We start from the raw sequence: 20988 nt of genomic DNA, 5'->3' as shown, positions 1-20988 counted from the left end.
CACCGCTCAGGTGGGTGCCCGCTTGGGCGGCAATTCTGCGTGAACTCGCGCTGAGCCGGCCACGGGCTTCGTCCTGCATGCTCAGCACAGGAGGGAATATTGTAAGCAGGGGAGAATAAAGCCTGTTTTGAGCAGGCGTTTCTGCCTGCRTACAGCCCTGGCAGCGAGCGCCGTGGGAATCGCGGTTCTTGCTCTCGTGTTGCCGCAGCGTTGTGCAACAAAGGCACCACTGAAAGCAGGAGCTTGCGATGGAGAAAGGGAAAGTAATTTACTGGCTTCATTTCAACGCTGGAGCGTTTATCTGGAGCGGCGTGGACGTTGGCTGCACATGCAAAGTACTTGAGAAGAAGGAGGCAGATAGTCAGCTGAGCAGTCCCAGGTGGGAGAAATAAATAAAGGGAGTCGGGTCAGAGGTTGCATGAGAAAATAAATGGGCCACTACTCTGGAAAGCAACAATATGATCAAAATATTCACGGAATAAATAGGGTGTGTTTTACCTGACAGCTGGCAGGGCAGAGGCTGGTGTAAATGGCCTCTTGAGAGAGTGAGATGTGTATTCTGGAGAGGATGTGAGCTGCCATAAGTTGCTTTCTGTCCTCCCTTTGCCCAGCCCCTGCTGTTCTGCCTTTCTCCTAAGGCACACACAAGCTGTATTCTGCATTCTCCATAGCAACTTATATCCAACTCTCCCTCAATTTAAAAAAAAATAATATAGGCACTCCAAAATGAGAAAAGGCCAAGATTAAGGTTAAACACCCGTAATCACTTGCTCCTTGGTACAAAAGGGTTCTTAGTTGCACAGCCACATCTCTCTCCTTTTTGCCCAGGTTGTCCCTTTTGCCAAGGCTCTGTCTCACTCAACATGCACGCAATTAATTTTCATCCCTTAGTGTGTGGCCCTGAGCTCAGTTTGTTTCATGAACCATGTGCTGAGGTGATTCATTTCCTTATCATTTTTCTACAGTGTTCTACCTGCATTACCTAATTCCATGATCCTTGAAGACATGCCAGCATCCAACTAAATCAACTTTGGGGGCTTTGGACCTATATTTTCAGATTAGTTTACACTGTAGTCTTAGCAATATCAGGAAAGAGAAAGGATATTGTGCCTATTTTGCAGATGGAGCTCCAAAGTACAGAATTTGAAACCAAGACTGATGGACAGTTTTGAGAGCCTGAACTGAGAGAGGCAAAAACTCAGGACGGATTTTAGTGCTCTGTGATTGCAGCATAGCTCTCTCGGTCATTAATTGTGGCTGTGATTGGTATTTCCAGAATAAGACCATTGGGATCGCAGACTGGGTCTTCACCAAATAACACAACCTGTTGGGCTGTCTTTGTAGTGCTGGCAGAAACAGGGAGACARCTTAGTTCTCCTGATTGGTCTACAACAGTCTCCTTTCTCTTGTAAAGCCTTATCTATCTATCTATCTCATTTATTGCCTTGAAAACTGAAATAAAGCCTTAGTCTTTCTCCTTTGTTATGCCATCCTCAAGCCTTACAAGAACACAGCCTGTCCTGTGCAGTGACTGAAACAAGGGATTTCTGTAAAAGGTAGTTTGTATCCCTTTCAAAAAGAAACGGGAACGAGTGGCTGCCGTGCTGGTACATTTGTTGGCTTCTGGATGGTTAGCCTTAGTGTTCTTTTAATGTAGCTTCATTTTTAAGTCTAAAGAACAGTTGCTTGGGATAATATCTTTTTAAATTTTAGTATTTTTTTTCTTAGAGRTGTCAGTTTTAGATCTACTGTCTTCTAGCATATAAGTAATTGAAAAATGTGGTAACAGCAGTTACTAGCCACACAGGATGGGGACATGTTTTGGTTGGGGTTTCAGATGACAGCAAAGAAATGCTTAGTTTTGGGAGCAATGGGGTCAGCAGAGGAAYGTACTGTAGTCATTACATCTTCACAGCCTGCTACTCTCTACTGCCTTTCTGTTTTACTCCTCTCTCCTCTGGTATCGCCACCTGGCTCCTACTTCTGCCTTGTTTTCTGTTTTGCTCTCTCCATCCAGCTGCTTCTGTTTCTTCCTCCCATCTGGCTCATACAGATGGCACGTGTGCCTTCTGGAGTTGGCTGAGGGTATTGTACGAGAATGTTTCCAGCGCTCAGCAGATGTATGCTTCTTGCTGGAAGGCAGACATAGTATTTGGGGAACTAAGCTGATGTGAATCATACGAAACTACTCAAGGTTTCATAAATAGAGGCCAAATTCAGATGGTGGGGTGTAGCCTGAGAAGAAGCTATGCCTAATCCTGACAACTCCAGCTACTAGATTTATAAATTAAAAAAATGATGGCATTTCAGCACTTTGCCACAACAGTCTTTATAATCTCTTAATTTGTTTTACCATAGGTTAAAATATTTTTCTGTCTTTCTCAAAGAGATGAACCATGTTTACTGAAATATTAAGAGGGAAAAGTCTAGGGATAACTTTTTTTCTGTGTTGGCTATTTGCCTAATGGAGGAAGTTCAGCAAGGTTAAAAGAAAATCAAAACTCCAATAGTGGGAGACAYTGAGCAAGCCTACTGACTGGAGTTACTTTAAACATGTAATACCCAACAGGGACAGCCTCAGTACTGACAGTCTATTCCTTATGCATAACTCAACTCTTGAGCTAGGAGAACATACTTTGCAAAACAAATTAGACCAAGAGAAGTTGTCCCATATGCAAGTAATATAATTTAGAGCTGATTTACTGTAATACAGAAAATCAGTGCATGTTCTCAGTGAGTAAATTGCTCAATGTTGATGTGTAAAACAGACAAACTCCTTCCTAAGTGTTGTCCTCTCTTCTAAGAATAGAGTGTGGGAGCAGGCTAAGCTACCAAAGACCTTAATCTTTGATGATACTCAAAGTTATGATGTGCTGAAAAACTGGCAGGCAGACTTACAGGGAACAACTCCATGATCTACTTACTTCTTGATTACAGTTTTTGGGCAGTTTGCATGTTGTGTCACTAGGCTGTTTAGCAGTCAAAGGCACTTCCTATATAATGCATAAATATGGAGAGTCTGTCCCAAGGTAAGTGGTATTTCTGTGGTTTCTGCCTCTGCTTTGATGAAGCCTTATTCTTTCTGGCTCACCTTGTTCTTCTGGTGCTAAGGATGAAATRTTTAGCTACTTGGGGGAGCTTCATTACTGCTTCTCACCACTACTTCTGGCCTTCCAAAATAGGATGCCAGGACAGGACCAGCTGATGATCCCTGAATGATGCTTATAAGCATAAGCAGGTTATTTGCCTGCTATTACTACTAAAGTGACATCCAAGCTTTCAAGGATGCTATTTGGATTTGTTTCTTTCTCCTTCCACACTGACAGCCCAGAGAACTGGCGGCAATGGTGTGTGCTGGGAAGGCGGAGTATTTGTTGTTAACCTTGGTGCCTTCTGCAAACTCTTCACTGTTCCCTCAGTCCACTCTACACCAYGCCTGCTGTCTCCAGCTATCATCTATTTAATCTTACTGCTCTCCTTGCAGGTAATTTCTAGGGCATCTGTAGGCGTTGCTCTGAAGCTTTGCTTCCAAGCAGAATTCAAGTGTAATTTACTCTAACAGAAGCTCACTCTCRTGTGTGTTTCAACACCATTGCCCAGATTTTGGAGGAATCAAATTCCTTTCCTGTGTTCTCCCTATGCTCGATAGCTGCCAGTGTTTTGCTTTTTGAGATAGGACATGCCATTCTTTCTTCCTCTGAAAAGGCATGGTCTTCACTGCATGGGTTTCTGAAGTTTTAAAGCTCTAAAATTTTCTTGGCAAGTTGATATTTTTGCATTCAAAAGCTAGTGTCCAAACAAACCCTTTGTCTTTCCTGTACTGTTTTGTTTGATCAAATACAGAATAAACTGTATTAATTCTTTGTATTTATATTAACAGGAAAAATTTGCTGGAAACTAAAATACTGAAGCTGTCCTTCACAGAACTAAACTATGCAGTAATCAAAGGAAAAAAAAAAGGCATGTTTGTTCCAAGTGCTATAAACAACAGGATGTTGCTCTCTGATGAAAGAAATCGGGTGATTTTTTTCAAGACAAAACTAGGAATGCTTTCTGTATGTGTAAGAAATTAAACTTTTTCTCTGTCCTGAGAAAACCCTCAGAACAAGTTCTTTCACAGCTGACACATGAAGGTTAAAACAATAATTGATTTTTTCATGTTCCTCACTGTTTTGATATCAAGGCAGGCAAAGGAAGATGTCTTCTCCCCCTCACCCCAGTATCTGTTTTAATCAATAGGAGACATGCATGCAGGCTGTGGATACGCCTCTGGATTTAGCTTTGCTGTTACGATTAGAAAGCATTTTCAAGTGCATAAATGTAGGTTGTCTTGCACAACAGATATACTGAAAGCTTATTAGTTAAAGACTGTAAATAGTCTACTCTAAAGTAGGACAGGACTAGTTAAGCAAGTAAAATTATTTTTAAATAACAGAATAATTTGATTATGCCTTTGTTATGCAACTAGCTCTAAAGAAGTCTGAACAAACCCTGACCAGATTAGGGTSTTAACTCAGCAGTACATAATTTGTCCTTTACAATATAGACAGTAAACATTTGACTTGGTTTGTTTTATATGAAACATCTGATCTAGAACTGCATTTTATACTACACACGTTTCTCCCAGTCTAAAAATCAGCACAAGTAGTGTAATATGCTAACATAATTTTTTTCAAATGACATATGAAAATAAAGGGATTAGACACAGTTTTTTTTTTTGGGGGGGGGAGGGTCAGTGTAAATAGTGGGAGGTGAATTTCTGTACATGGTCAGTGTGTCGGTGCTTTACACCTGCTTGCTCAATTTGCTGCTTACAGCCAGTCACATTAGGCCCACAGCATCAGCGCTTCCTTTTCTTCAACCAGAAGCCATATTCTTAATGTGGCAGTTGCTGAAGTTATCTGGCAAATAACTGAGATTGCTGCAAGCTGGTAACCTGCTTACTGAAAATAAGGAAACATTTAACATCTTTTAATACTCCTTTTAGAAAATTAATTGATATTAAATAAATTTTAGCCAGTCATACCAAGATAAAAATCTGCTATCCATCTCAGACTTACAAGCAACAATTTCTTCCTTCTCTGTAGACTTCCTACTTAACACTAAGAAGTTATTGAAAAAGAAAACTTGTAGACTTGGCAGTCTGACCAGACAACTGTTTTAATACAAACCATTCTGAGCTTGCTGCATTACACTTCTGCTGTTTTGAATGTCCCAGATATGAAAAATCCAGTCGGTCAGATGTCATGAACTTGCAGGTTTTAATTAGAATGCCTTAAGCAACACTGTCTCTGGGCACACCAAAGAGACAGTAAACACTTGCATCACATGAGTGGTGAGATTTTATTATTAACTTATGGCTGCAGTATCAATTGAGATATAACTAGCATCTCTTTCCTAAGGTGCTCAGAAGGTATTGCAAATGAACTAACATCTATCCAGGTCCCTAAGCTTGTTCTCTCCAGTGTTTTCTTTTAACTTGTTATAAAACACAGTTGATGTTAGAAATAAATCCCACATGCAGCCAGTGACATAGATAGATAAAATCATAGATAAAAATCACTGCTTTACATGCTAACTGCTTCCTGGGATCCTAACGTGCCTGCATTTCCCTCTGTGTAAGTCATTCTTTATTTCTAAAAGACTTACTTTCTTAGTTAGTATTCTGGCCACTGTTGTTATCTGACTTGGCTTTCCACTGCCCCCCCTTGAGAGGAGAGAGAGAAAAAAAAAGAAAAGGTGGTATTAGTTGTCAAGTACTTCTCATTATGGTACTAGCTTTTAACTGCCAGATAGCTTGAGGAAATAAGAATGTCAGACACTGCTAAAATCAGTCAATTTGGAAGTGAATGCTCTTTCTGCCATGTGATATGCAACATGCATGATGACTTCCTCTGAGGTATGAAGTCAGTGCATATATATAGTCCAGTCAAATAAAGAAATTCTTAAAGAATATTTATTGTATTAGTATTCATTGTTTTTGGGACAACAGAAAAATCTGTTTAAAAATTTGTTAATATGGCAAGGAAGAACTTCAGCAAGAGATCTGCAAAACAGTGAACAGATATTTTGACTTTAGACTTTTCCCCAAGACCTTCTTTCTGTAATTAAGTATGACCTCTTGGTAGGTTATTTTATACCAAGACAGCTTAGACATATCCTTATATTGAACTAGAAGACTAGTTATTCCTCCCAAACATTTAGGAAAGCATAACAGTACTACAATGTCATAGATAATCATCTAACAGAATTTAGAAGTTTTGTCATGCTTAGTAGGTGCTATTTTAACTCATCTGTAATTTAAAAGCATTCTTAATTTGAACAAACAAAAATACTCTTAAGATTGAAGAGATATAGAGCTAACCACTGAACTTGTTTTGCAGAAATAGCTGAAATTGAAACAGATGTACATTAGTACATATTTCTGGTCAGCAGAACTGCTGATTAGGAAGCAAGAAAGTCCAGTGCAAGATAAGGTCCTCCATTGCTAGAAGCTCATTGACATTTCCATATATCCATTACATTTCTGAAGAAAGAAGTTAGGCTGAGGAATCTCTTTCCAGAAGTAATTTTTTCTTGGAGGGCCTTCTGTGCAGACAAGCAACATAGGAAGGATCCAGGACTACCAAGGGCTACAGGGATCTGGACATTCCCGCAGGTAAGTCTCTGTATGACCATTATACACCTCCATCAGCGTTGTGCACACCGTCAGCTAACAGGGCATGGGAAAAAGGAAAAAAAGAAAGCCTCATTATAGGAATAAGTGAAAAGTTGACTCAGATTCTAGCTGAAGAACTCAACTAAAACCATCTCATCTAGCTAGCAGAGTCTAATTTCTAGATTTTTATAAAAAGTCAACATGCAATGAGAAAGAGCTCACATCCTCAGCCAAAAATGCTACCTGCACTGAAAATATTAGAAAATATTAACTAAACTTTGATTGAAAATCTTTCTTCATGCCCTTTGAGTCTTGTCTTTTTTTTAAACTTCCAAACCTCAAGTTCGTCAGATTGCAACATCTTCTGTTGCAACAAGAGTGTTAGTGTGCCTAATCATGAGGTATATTAACTCGTTTCACATGAAATCTGAAGGCATGGATCACATGATAATTCAGATTAGAAGGGTGCTCATGTCTCAAGTGCAACTTCCCCCTCAAACCAGGGTCAGSTATGAAGTCAGACCAGGCTGGTCAGGGCTTTAAAGCCATAGTACCTTTGAAAAAACATTATTCTAACACTTACATTTTCCTTTTATGATGTTACTTGGAAGTTTTTGTTTTTACATGTGTGTTTTTACCCAGCAACCCACTTATCTCTCAAAATTTACCACTAAATAGCACAGTAAATAAGTGTGTGTGTGTGTGCGCGCGTGTTTAAAAAAAAAAAAAAAAGGCAAACCTAACTCAAACCAGTGTATTCTTCATCTTCCCTTCTCATATAATGAAGCACAGTGCATCTGAATATAAGGAAGAACTTCCCTGTGAGAGTGACAGAGCACCGGACCAGGTTGTCCGGAGAGGTTGTGGAGTTTCCTTCTCTGGAGATCTTCAAGGCCCGCCTGGATGCAACCCTGTCTAATATACTCTAGTGACCCTGCTGAGCAGAGGGGTTGGACTAGATGATCTCCAGAGGTCCCTTCCAACCGCAACCATTCTGTGAGTCTGTGAAGCATACAGATGCCTCTAACCTTTCCTGCTCATTTCCATGCTCCTTCTTCCTTTTGCCCTCTGACTCTTTCCAGTGGAGCTACTGTGCTTTCATTGTGATCCAGTTCTAGTGGGTATCAGGCTGAGAACACGTTCTGCTCGATAGCTTTCTTTCAAAATKAGCAGGTCAAAGTTTGGGGAAAGGCTGCCAGTAGTTTTTAGAAGCCAGAGCAGATTTATTTTTCATGCTTAAATTCTAGCTTCACAGGTTTTGTACAATATCTTAAACTTCATTTACAGTACAAGTTCAGCCCTCCTGCAAGTTGGTAGAATAGTGTCGTAAAACCTGAATGTAGTACTTTRACCATCTCCTTAGATATACATTAGATGTCTGTCCCTGCCCTCCCAAATTTGAAAAAAAAAGCAGCATTACCTTATTGAGGACAGGCTTTGTGGAGAGAACATCATAGATAGTTGGTAATGAGATATTCTGAAATAAAATAGTGCACTGATGTTAGTGGACATTACCTAGCTCTGTGTGTAAATGCTGAGAACCACAACTTTTCTGATGTCTCACTTAGGTAATAAGATAAAGCTTTAGGAATATCTTGGTATCTTCTGATCTTGAGACAGAAGAACATGGGTTGGAAAAAAACCCGAGCAGGCTAAACCTCACTATAGCATGTGAAACTTGAGTTTCAGTGTCTGTTGCCTGTTAGTTGTTGAATTTCACTAGCAATAAAACAGTTCAGGAAACACTGGTATTTCTCAAGTTGTCTTCAGGTTTATCACTCTATATATGCAGCAGAAGAAAACACTTCTAGAAAACCTGTATTTGAATAAAGTAAAGCAGTGAAAAGCCTCAAGCTATGGAAGGGGAAAGCGTAGAACTAGAAAACATCCGTGCAAAAAGCCAGCTGGTGCTCTACTATACAGAAGCGTAGACAATTGTCACAAAAACATTAACTGCTTTTGTCATTACAGCTCAGATTGCAAATGCCCTGATTATCCCTGGCTGTGTTAGATAACTTCTATGATGTAACCTGAGTTAAGCATTTCAAAACAGCAAGATCAAGTATTCAGAGGATGTTTACCTCTTGCTGTGTCTGGTTCAGGCACTTCATTGCAGGTGTTCTACGATTATCCAAGATTAGYGGAGGCTTCCAGCGGTCATAGTTTGTTTCTACCACATACCATGTGCCTTTCTTGATATCAAGGCTGAAAGAGATATACATGAGTTTGTGTTTCACTTACCTAAGTAAATACTCTATGAAACTAACTTTTTTAGGCCTATTATAGGTATATTTCAGTGATATTAAAAAACTGAATTCTTGCACAAGAGAAGTCACAAGAGACACAGGGCACAACCATCAGTGGAACCTGACCTCTTCTGGAAGAGTCTAGTCAGGTGAAACATACTTACTCCCAGATATCCAGAGTAGCTGTTCTAGAACGAGTTATCACACAGCCTTCTCCGGAATTTTTTCCGCCCAATATAAAGTAAGCTGGAGCCAACAGTCTTGTTTTTGACAATTTGTCTTTTGCATCCTGGTAACTGCAGATAACAATCAAGTTTTAGACTATTAAATGCTATAAATGGTTCAAATACTGAAAAACTAGTTTCAGATACAGGAAAAAAAATGGGTAGTTAAACCTTTCTTCCCCCTTCAGACATGTACACAAAGGCTGTATCATAATGAAAGAACACATTTCAGCAAAGCTTCTCCACTCAGTTTGTACTTAAAGTAGGGTTGTCAAGAGGTGTTCCTTGCACACTTTTTTTTTTTTTTAAAACATGAGAAACAGGAATAAAATTATGATGTACTCTAGCAATGTGACATTCCACCTAATTCATTTACTCTATCAGAGCTTTATTTCTGATTACTTCCTACTCTATACTACTAACTGTTGGATATGTTAGATGTAGAATACTTTTATGTCTTCAGATGCTAGTAGCGTCATAAAAAAAAAAAAACTGAGGATTTTTAAAGGAAATCACATGTCATGTTTCCCCTTCCCCACTGCTGACATGAAGGATCAGCAAAGACAGGAATTATTTAATGTTAAGACCAAGAGAAAAATACGTGTATCATTAGATACTTAATATGAGACATCTACCTACAATATTCATGCCAGTCAGGAACAAAACAAGTCAAAACAGTGAAATATTTGGGTGGGGGGGAGAGGGGAAGTACAATACCTTGTAGCATTCTCTAGTACTGTTCTGGTAAGAAAGCCCATCCACACACCATCTCTTCTACCAAGAAACCATTCAAATATTCCTGCAAAATACCACTGGTTATAATATTTTCTTTTCAWAAGCTTCTGTCATGTAAAGAAATGAGCATAACTCACCAATATAACCACCATCAAGGCTGAAACGCTCATTCATTGTTAGCGTGAATGTGTCCTGAAAAGTATTAAACAAATCAACCCTTATCCATTGCCAGCATTAGAATCAGTAATAAACAAAGGCAACATTTTAACTTACATGCCAATCCTGCTTTGCGTTCATTAGATTACTAGCCTTTGAGTAAGGGGCTGCAAGAAAAAGCCTACACCAAGAACCAGTTTGTTAATCTCTGGGTAAATAGAAATGATAGTTTACAGTTTCTTCCCTTACACAGCAATCTAATAATCTATGGGTTTATGCTAGCAAGTCAAGCCTACAGTGATTTTTCTTTTGGACTTTGTTACATCACTGAATTAYAAGTTTCTCAGACCCCTAAAAACTAGTCCAATTTGAAGACGAATTCTTAAGTTCTATTTAAGTAAATTCTGATATGTTAATGCTGTTTGGATGAGCGTACAGCCATATACGATTTGAATTTTATGTTGCAAGTAGTGCACATTAAACTCTAATCTCAATCTTGTCTAACTAGAGGGTTTGCCCATGTCCTCCTCTGTGGCATGCAGCTATACTGGATCATTTTCAAGATGGAGTCTCGTCAATTTATTGGGAGCAGAAAACAAAACCGGAGTTTACACCAGAAATTAAATCTATTATGAAAAGTGTCAACAGTGAGCACATAGAGAAGATAAAGCTGCGTTAAGTTGCGGCACCTGRTATAGTTCTGTACGTTAGTTTTTAAGGTCTAGATAAAATCTAAATTTAAAGTGCCTAAAAATCAATTATCTCTATCTTGGAAAAGGAGGTCTACATTATATTTAAAACAGCACTCAAGTGTGCAGTTTCTACCCTGGGAACACAGCAATTTCCTTGTATTTGCTTGCAAGAAATACCAACCACTTGAGGAAACATTTGTTTTGTATTCACTACTACTGTTTGTTCATTTAGAATGCAATGTTTTTGAAGTGCTCTTTAAGAATGAAATAAATTCATAAACTAAATGAAATAGCTGTTTGAACAATTTCCTTTTATAAGAAACAGTGCAGCACTTTTTTCTTCTACCTTTCTTCAAATATCTGTATTATGTACTGGAACAATTAAGAGCTCAGGACAAAAGATTAAAGGAAGACAGTTTATATCTTAAAGGAAAGTCTGAAACATTATTAATTCATTGACAAAAAACCTTTCATACTTACTGGTTTGACTCCAGACACCATGCCAATATATCCTGCAAAATTTGTAGACTTAAATACTGTTTTGTTATTTCTCTGGAAGTCCAGGTTTACCACTATAGGCTTCAGTTCCCGAGTTACAGTCCAGGAATTATTTTTAACATCCCACCTGCAGAAGATGGCACAGTGTTTGAAACTACTCCCACCCATAGCTTTTAACATTTCCAACCACAAAATACCTATTTCCTGTGTGTGATGCCTGTCCTTTGATCTCACTCGCTCAGAATCCCAAAACCCACCACGACCAGGTAGTTACCTAAACAACATAAGCAAGGGCCAGCTAGGAAGTCTTAATGCATATGCAGTCTATGAAAAGAAAGTTTTGTGCAAACCAACAGCACAAACACTATTTGGAATTAAAAGGCACCAACGGAGTATCTGGCTTATTTTGGAAACACACAGCTTTATTCTGCTCCTACTGGCAAGCGGAGGCAGCTAGAGGTGCGGCTTCAGTCACTGAACTACTGATTCTTGAGAGTGCGTGTAGTCTGTACTGGCTGACCCAGCCGCATCAAATTCTTATTTTTCAAAGGGAGAGGACAGAAACACATCTCATTGTATTTGTTTGTACTTAAGGGAAGACCCAATTCTAGTTTGTAAGGTACTTTTTCTGCAGAGTGTGTATTTGAAGAGACGCTGAAGAACACTTTATTAGGTAAATAAATTCTCTGGAAATAAAATTCTAGGAACAACTTTGGAAAATTGTTTCAATTTTCAGGGAACATGTCCCCAGTCTTTCTGACAAAAGGGAAGCAGTTCAACACACAGCTAATCAAGGGATAGATTGAGTCACAGTTGTCCATATTTGAGTTTTTGTTAGGCAAATGAGAATTTTAATGAAGTCAAACATTTATATTCCAACTGGGCGTTAAGAATCATCTGGGTAAGCGATGTTACAAAATACACTGGGRTAATAAAAGCAGAAAACTGAAATACCCAATTATGAGGCATGAACTGAGAGCACTAAAAGAGAATCTAGTACTAATCAAAAAATTGCAGAGTATTCAAAGGAAGATTAAGTAAAGACAAATACAGTGTCATATCTAAATAAATGACAATGCTAGATCAAGGGAATACAAACCACTGGCTTCAGAGGAGAAGTAATTAATGATGGAAGATTTCTGTAGAGCATAAAGTAACTATCTGAGAAAAGCACTGTACACCAAAATTGGTACTTCTGTCTCATCACTTAAGAAGGTATATTGAGCCTTTGAGTTAAGGTCACGTAGACTGTTCTTTGCTACAAAAATTCTAGACAAATTTAACTGTAGCTGGAAAAGCACTAACAGTTAACATAACTGTTTTCCAAAGTCATTCCTGAAAAATGCAAAGCAGTATGACATGGGATCAGCAGAAAAACCTTTTGCTTATTCTAACACTTTTTGCAGTATACAGTGCAGAACTGCTTGTTAGTTTTCAACAACATCCAATTCATCATTTAGTCTCAAAGAAAGTATATATATAAATTAGAAGTTCAACTGTCTCTCTCAAAAAAAAAATCCCCCCACCCCAAAAAAATCAACAAACAAATGTAACCCACCTAACAGACACTGTCTTAGGTACTTACCCAAGAAAGAGTCCAAAATCCAAGTTTCTGGCATGGTACAGCTTCCCTGTATTAAAACAAATAATAATAATTACACATATATATAAAGTTTTGTAAAGAAAGGGACATAAGTTTCAGCTTAGGAAAATAATCATATATGGGTAATGTAGTAAAAATACCATCGTATAGACTTCTTTTGTATAAAGATAAAAAAAAAAGCAGTTTTTTTCTATGAAATATATGAAATGTTTTGCTATAATTGAAATCAAACAATCTCTTAAATTGCAGTCCAGCTCAGCATAAAATGCTTTTCATATCAACTTAATACATTGATAATAAATCTAGGTTTCTATTTTTAAAAATGAACCTTCTGTAAGGTTCCCTCTGAGAATCCTTCTGAAGTTTCCTCCATTGGAACAGTTGCAGACAAGGGCTGCTAAAGCAGTTACGAGAATGGAGGGTCTGTTTTAAGAAAGGAGATTAGTTTTCTCCAGGATGACACATTTGCCACAGTTAGAAACTAGATGCAAAATGGACTGCACCGGAATCACGCGCAACACTGAAAAAACATCAGATGTTTGGCTGGTGTTTCTTTTTCATAGAAAGGCAAATGCCATATTGTAAAAAGATATCCCTTTCTCTGTAGATATCTTTTTCTTCTTTAAACCTAAAACAYGCGCCATCTCTTAGTCCCTCTCAAGGTACACCTTTTCATTATCATTGCTTTCAGTTTCCTTTACTAGACCTGCTTTCTTGCAGTTAAAGTTGTATTCTGTAATTGAGGTGGACCTTTCCCTACACAGGACAAAAGCAGAAAGACTATTCTGGTATGCATTACCTGTTTTATCTTCTGCCACTATCGAAGTGCAAACAGTAAAAATTTCATAGAAGATGTTAAAAATAACAATTTCCCCTAGAACAAAAAGAGACAAAGTTCAAGGAATTGATTTTTTTTTGTAAATACAGAACAATAATTATAAAAAAAGACTACTGCAAGACACATCATTCTATATTTCTCTTCAAAATTTCTATTTGGATCTCATTTGATCTGTGAAATGACAAAAAGGTAAACAGAAGAATCAATCTCTTGGCCTTCTGCCTTACTATACAGAAAACTGACAGTTCTTACAATTTCCTTCTCCAGAAGCTTCAAAGTGTCTGCGAAGTATACAAACTTTAMAGATTTACTTTAAAGAAATAATTTATACACAAGTTGCTACAAGCACCTGTATTTCCTTGTGAGAGCTTTTGACTAAGCAGTGTATGTAGTGCATATAGTGGAAGAAAAYGAAAGAGGAAGAAACAGGCCTGTGGACCTTCTCTGTCTAGAATCTGGAAGAAATCAGGGTCTAATACTTGCTTGGAACTTCATTTCTTTTGTGGAAGAGAAGGGAAGGAAGATGTGGCAAGGATCATGGGGGAAAGAAAGCATGGTTTATATTATGCTAATGAAGCATTGAAAAACATTACCCAAAGGAATTCCAGATGCATTTGCAATCCCTTGGAGTTCTTCATTGAAAGGATAAGGAAATGTGGAAGTCAGATGAGCCTGAAAGCAAAAATTTCATATGTTGTCTGTGTAAATAAATACAATTTATTCATTTGTTTATTTAACTTAAAACATACCTTTCCAATAGAGGCATCCTCATTAGCACTACAAAACTATATTTAAGTCCTCTGCAATTATAGAAGTTGAGGACATTTCTACAGTACTTGAAAGAAAAGTATGTATTTAGGGACAGTAAAGCTATTATTAATCAAAATATTGACATGTGAGCAATGAAGATTAGTACAGTATCTAGTTAATATTAGCAGCAAAAAGACCCTTAACATGTAAGAGCTCAACTGAGACAGAGCTTGAGGCTATTGGTGTTGAAGAGAATCCTTATCTTTCACAAACTGTCTTGACTTCCTGTATATGCCACCTTTATGTCACTCACTCTCAGGCACACAGTCATACTGCAGCAAGCTGAATGATGGGTGGCCAGCATGACCTAAGGCTGCTATAAACTGAGATGACAGCAGATCTGACCATATACAGTCTCTAGCACTCTTCTTTTTTCCCCTGTTCTGATCCTGTGCTAAAGCCTATTTTAATCAGATTGAATTCTTCCTCAAAATCAAGTGTAATCAACATTGACTCTGGATTCAGACATTTATTGCMGTTTTCAAAACCTGATTTGATTCTACTGATTAAAAGGAGCTCACCATAGCAACAGCATCCCAGTCAAGTGCGTGCTAGAGAGACCAGGCATTTATGCTATTGAAAATGGCTTAATGTGACTAATCCAAACTTGAGAAATTCTTAAGAAAAATTAAAGGAGGAAAGGGCACAGGTGTTTTAGGTTTGATGGCTTCAGTATAATTTAACTCTTCAAACTAACATTTTTTTCCTCAAGAATCTAAGAGAAAGAATTATTGCATGTAAGTTTTTTAATTAGCCAAATTCAGTAACGTTCTGGTAGTTAGAGAATAAAGTAGTAAAATATTTAAGCTGACAATACTTACTATTTTGTGATCCACTATGTCAACAATTTTGCCACTAGGGAAGAACGTATTTGCTATATCCTTAATATTCTGGACTACGGTCTTCAACTAAAAAGAACAAGGAATTTTACTGAATATAAAATCTTGATCTTAAGAATTATTAGAATACTTTTCAACACAATGTTGTGTTGAAAAACATTTATGAGATGTGCTAAGTATAGTATTAASGCTGAGAAAAGCACCCCCAATTTCCATAATCATTTAAGAATTCAGCTATGGAATAGTCACTCTTCAACCTTTATTTAAATGACCATGTAAATCAGCTCTTGTATCTCCCTTTATCAGAGACAGAGAATTATAGGAAAAAGCCATTCTTGTCCTCTGCTCCTATGATCGCATCTATGGATAATATTCTGCATTTTTCCATCTTTAAAAATATCATTTAATTAAAAGCTCTTTGCTTAAACATCAATGTTCACAAAGCCAAAAATACTAGATAAGCTTCTTAGAAAAGTACACCAGGAAGAGCTTTTGGTTTGCAAAATGTGAATTGCAACAAATGCCACTCCATCTGATTTAACTCAGCTCATGAGAGATAAGACCCTTCAAAATTTTAGGTGCAACCTGATGCTTCTGAAGCCCATTGGTTTAAACTAGACTTTTAAAATAAATATAATTGTGTAAGTAGAATTAGTCTAGCTTTCAGAGTTGAAAGATCAAAGTCAGCAGCGTTATACTAAAAAAATGGCCTATTTGGGGAAATCAAGCCTTATTAAAATGAATTTTAAGCAACCTTCAAAAGAATGGTTGTTTTAAATAAGCTGAAAGACTTGAGCAGTTAAAAAAAAATGTTTCTCTTGTGTAACAAATTTATTGTGGTCTATCAGGCCATAGAGAGTGTCATTCCCAGCAAAACCCCAGTGCCACAACCAACGCTCTTTAAAAGGCAGTAAGTTCTTCATTCTTCCTCTGCTGTTTCGTCACCTCAGTCACTGTTTCCAGATTAACAGCCGGGCAGAGGAGAAAGGATGATGCCTCAGTTTCACTTCAGTTTAAAGACTTATTTTGGTGTACTCCTCTCACATCATTCTGTATTACTTTGTAATAAATACATTTCATAAATGAAAATCTGCTTTAYGGTGCACAATTTTTTATTCCTGTGTCCCAGCTATCAGTGCCCCTGCACTTGATCCCGCTAGCTTAAGTGTTGCATAGAAAGATGTTTATCCAAGCAATTATCTTATTCTAAAACCATATAAAAAAGAAAAAGAAACGAGAAATATTAACCCTTTCTTAATAAAGTTTMATCTCAGATACTCCTTCTAAACCTTTTCCATAATAAAAGACTAAATGCTAGTTTTATATATGCTAAGCTTAAAAGTAACCTCTGCATTTCATACCTCTGTCTTTTTGTCATGTATCAACTTTTCCCATCTTTTGCTAGGAGGTAAATCAAGATTTATGACATATGTGGGAACATGCCCTTGGAACCTGAAAGATAAGTGCCACAGTTTAAATTTAAAGAAGGCTTTGAAAAATGCATAATTTTGACAAAATTAAGTGCTTTTGTTTTGTAATCTGTAGTTTCTAGATCTGTAATATGAACAAATCATAACAAAAATCTTAAACAGCTCATACTTCCAAATCACAACATTTTTTGTAAATTGTTAGAGAAGTCTAATCAGATTACTTACGTTGGTCCTGAAGGAGGGTATGTTTTAGTTCTGCAGTCTTCTCCATACTGTGGAGACAGTTAAGTGTTACTATTTACCTTCTTTATTAAAGCACTTAATATTCTAGCAGACTTAGCTTCAAATTAAACCTTTAGGACTCAGTTTAGGATTCAGTTCATGGTAATTTGATACTAAAGGGAAAGTCTAGCAAACTTGAGAAGGGGAGCAGAGGAAAATAAAAGAGGTAGTGGACAAATACCATCTGCCCTATGCTGTCATACAGAACTTCAGCTAACTTATCCAACGTAGTACAAGAAAAGCCTATTTTTATTCAGTGTGGCTCAGTTAAACACCAGACTGACACATGAATAAAGAAGAGCACTTGAAGAATATTTTCTTCAGAAAACCTCAGTAACTTTTAATCTTGGTACAGACCAGTCTGTTCTATTCAATGCATGATCTCATTTCGTTACATCATTCATGAGGTGGATTGAGAACTGGCTGAAAGGCAGAGCTCGCAGGGTCGTCACCAGTGACGTGGAGTCTAGTTGGAGGCCTGTGGCTACTGGCGTCCCCCAGGGYTYAGTACTGGGTCCCATCATGTTCAGCTCTGGATGAGGGAGCAGAGTGCCTCCTCAGCAARTTTGCTGATGCTACCAAGCTGGGAGGAGTAGCTGACACACCWGAGGRCWGTGCTGCCATTCAGAGAGACCTGGACAGGCTGGAGAGCTGGGTGGAGAGGAACCTCATGAGGTTCAACAAGGGCAAGTKCAGAGTCCTGCACCTAGGGARRAATAACCCCAGGCACCAGTACAAGCTGGGGGCTGGCCTGCTGGAGAGCAGCTCTGCAGAGAAGGACCTGGGAGTGCTGGTGGATGACAAGTTGACCATGAGCCAGCAACGTGCCCTTGTGGCCAAGAAAGCCAATGGTCTGCTGGGGTGCATTGGGAAGAGTGTTGCCAGCAGGTCGAGGGAGGTGATCCTGTCCCTCTACTCAGCCCTGGGGAGGCCTCATCTCGAGTCCTGTGTYCAGTTCTGGGCTCCCCACTACAAGAGAGACATGGAGCTACTGGAGAGAGTCCAGTGTAGGGCTACAAAGATGATCAGAGGGCTGGAGTACCTGCCCTATGAGGAACGGCTGCGAGAGCTGGGCCTCTTCAGCCTGGGGAAGAGAAGACTGAGGGGGGGATCTTATCAGTGTGGATAAGCACCTGAAGCGAGTGTCAAGGGGACGGGGACAAACTCTTTCCAGTTGTCCCATGTGACAGGACAAGAGGCAATGGGCAGAAACTGAAGCACAGGCAGTTCCGCCTGACCGTGAGGGGGAATTTCTTCCCTGTGAGAGTGACGGAGCACTGGAGCAGGTTGCCCAGAGAGGTTGTGGAGTCTCCTTCTCTGGAGATCTTCAAGGCCCGCCTGGATGCAACCCTGTCTAACAGACTGTAGGTGCCCCTGCTGAGCAGGGGAGTTGGACTAGATGATCTCCAGAGGTCCCTTCCAACCTTACTGATTCTACGATTCATAATTACGTTCAGTACTAAGCTTAATTTTATAGTTGGGACAGAGAAAGCACATGAACTTTCATGTAAACTGCTTAACCATGGGCATGACCTATACAATAAAACTTTTTGCTTCGTATGGAAAAGTGCTGCCAAACTGGTGCTAAGTACGATTACAGCCACATTTCAGAAATATAACTAAAAACTAGTTAGCTTCATTCCTGTAAACATGGCTAATTACAAATGAAAGTTTGAGAACTATATTCAGATGTACTCAAAGCGAATGTAAGGCGTTTCCCTCCCCAGTTACATACAACATGTATACACAYCTTCATTCATATGCATATACATATTCATATATACAGGCCCCAGTCATTATAGCATGTTTTGCACAATCGAATACAAGCAGAYGCATATTAGTTGCACATGTTCTTCAAGTCAGTTGGGAGCAGACCTGATCTGGTCTGAAACCATTTAGGCACATTAGCAAGCTCTGCGAAGGCAGTACACCCTCTCCCTCCCTGAACTACTCGACTAGGCAGTTCTGCACCAACGCAGCTACCAGCCCTGGAGGCGGGAGCCAGCAGGCTAGTTCCTCGCTATCGCTGCTGCTGCTGCTGTTCTGGGSCTGCACGTGGACAACCCCATCCTTTTCTTGCTATTTCACTCTATAGCTTCAGCTTTAAAGAACCTGACTGATTTGCCAATCCAACTTTTCTGGGCTTTATTCAGCTAACTATGCATCTCAGAATGTACAAAATGAACGTACATTTGCTACTCTGTAAGTACACAYAAAAGCTCCCAAGGCACAAATATGTGGAAGACAGAAAAAAAATAAATCATGTAGGAAAACCCTCTTTCCTCCCAGCATTATTTTAACTTGACTGTACTAATTAATTATTTCACTGGTGTATCCTTATAATGCATTCTGACTCTCTGGTCAGACAAGATCTCTAGCAGCTACATATCTATGATTAACAAGCTAACTAACCTCCCAGCTGTCCTTAAGCAAATCACATTATCCACTTTTAAGGGATTAATCTAGCAAAAGCAATGTCTTGCACAATGTCGCAAACTCTTGAATACTGACATAATTTGTTACAACCARAACCAGGAATTTTAAGGTCAGATTTATTTTCATGCATTATTTTAGGGTTTGTATTTTGTATTATTTCCAGTGGCTGAGAGAAAGCTTGAAGCAAAGTTCAGTTTTCCTACATATGAGATGGAAGTCTAGGACTATGCTGCTTCTTGCTAAGAATAAATGCGTTTCCTAGATTTCAGTGTAGTGCAGTTACAGCCTTGGCACAGCTGGAACAAAAAGTCAAATTCAGAAGGCTATTTTACTTTCAAAATAAGGAAGTTAGGCAAAGACATCACAAGACAAGTAGGCAACAAGAACTAGAAGCTTCATGTGCAGCCAATAAAATACTTAACAGCCTTAATGCAACTGTTTGTGAAATTTCACAATCTGCAATACTAGAAAAACTGCAGTAAGTTAGAAAAAGTGATATCACATGTACATCTACTGCAGTGATGGCACAATACATTCAGACATTTCAATAACAAAACATTCCAAAATATGCTTCTTGTAATAAAGTCTGTAATAAAGACTATCACAAAAAGTGATCCAAAACAGTTCCTTTCACATTCAGAAGAGAATCTCTTTTTAGCTGAGGAAAAAAAAAATTGAATAACCGGGCAACAAGCTGAACTTGTACAAGGTTAGTMAGAAGGCATGCACCTAAGTGATCAATTGTACATGAAAACTTTTAGGTTAAGATTGTCATGAAATAACTTTGGCATGGGTGTCTTGCTTCCTCGAAGGGTTACTGTCAGTTTTCATTTTCAAAGAGTTTATACTAAACACTACTCGACTTTTCCATCAATAAAAAGCCCAGTTTGTGTGTCAGTATCATCTGTGTGCACACAGAGCAAACGGCAATCAATCTAGAAAACTTATTTCAGAGTATTTTAAGTGATATTCCTAGTGCTAAACGTTATGTCATTTCTCTTTCTTTCTCTCTTCCTCTCTCCCTTGGGATTTTCATCTTCCATTTGAAACTATTTTTATCTTCCTTGTTCTCTGCAACCTAAGCCACAAAAGAGGCAGGGAAAGGACAGTTAAAGAGTTAATGCAGAAATACAGAGTACGGAGAAAACATYCCCTCCTTACAGACCAGTAATTTTAGACTTCTCAACTATTTATGCACAAAGCAAGTGAAACAAATGAATAATTCCCCAAACAACCTGAAGATATTCTCAGCATCAATTAAACTAGTTAAGTTAGCATTAAGATAGCTGAACAAAGCCAAGATTATCAATTTCTTTAGAAACTCTAAGATACGATGGCACGGAAAGAGTAACTCAAGAAAATGTTAAAAAACCCCGGAATACCTGAAAGGTTCTTTTTATACAAATTTCATCCAGCAACGGGCAAAAATCTGCTTACCTTTTGTGATCACTACAGACTAACTGCGAAGTTTTCCAACAAGATGAAAAGAAAGAAGAAAGACTGCCCTAAACGCCTTTTTTTTTTTTTTTTTTTTTTTTTTT

General features: G+C 38.4%; 1 protein-coding gene across 1 annotated transcript in view; it reads right to left on the bottom strand.

Moving 5' to 3' along the window:
* Window positions 1-5938: 5938 nt before the first annotated feature.
* ASAH1 (N-acylsphingosine amidohydrolase 1) overlaps window positions 5939-20988 on the bottom strand; it is a 16986-nt gene continuing 1936 nt past the window's right edge. Inside the window, exons 2-14 of the mRNA XM_085305479.1 lie at window positions 16955-17001; window positions 16661-16751; window positions 15282-15368; window positions 14244-14322; window positions 13612-13686; window positions 12795-12840; window positions 11192-11336; window positions 10001-10055; window positions 9846-9927; window positions 9069-9200; window positions 8740-8863; window positions 8079-8135; window positions 5939-6712 (exon numbers count right to left, since the gene is read on the bottom strand). Of these exons, the coding sequence (XP_085161605.1) occupies window positions 6623-6712; window positions 8079-8135; window positions 8740-8863; window positions 9069-9200; window positions 9846-9927; window positions 10001-10055; window positions 11192-11336; window positions 12795-12840; window positions 13612-13686; window positions 14244-14322; window positions 15282-15368; window positions 16661-16751; window positions 16955-17001 (1110 nt within the window). The 3' untranslated portion in view covers window positions 5939-6622. The remainder of the gene's footprint in view (window positions 6713-8078; window positions 8136-8739; window positions 8864-9068; window positions 9201-9845; window positions 9928-10000; window positions 10056-11191; window positions 11337-12794; window positions 12841-13611; window positions 13687-14243; window positions 14323-15281; window positions 15369-16660; window positions 16752-16954; window positions 17002-20988) is intronic.

Source organism: Rhea americana, unplaced genomic scaffold (assembly GCF_003343005.1).
Source record: "Rhea americana isolate MKP2758 unplaced genomic scaffold, rheAme1 scaffold_221, whole genome shotgun sequence".
NCBI lineage: Eukaryota > Metazoa > Chordata > Aves > Rheiformes > Rheidae > Rhea > Rhea americana.
Note: the sequence above shows the minus strand (reverse complement) of the source record. Positions and strands in the feature narration are given on the sequence as shown.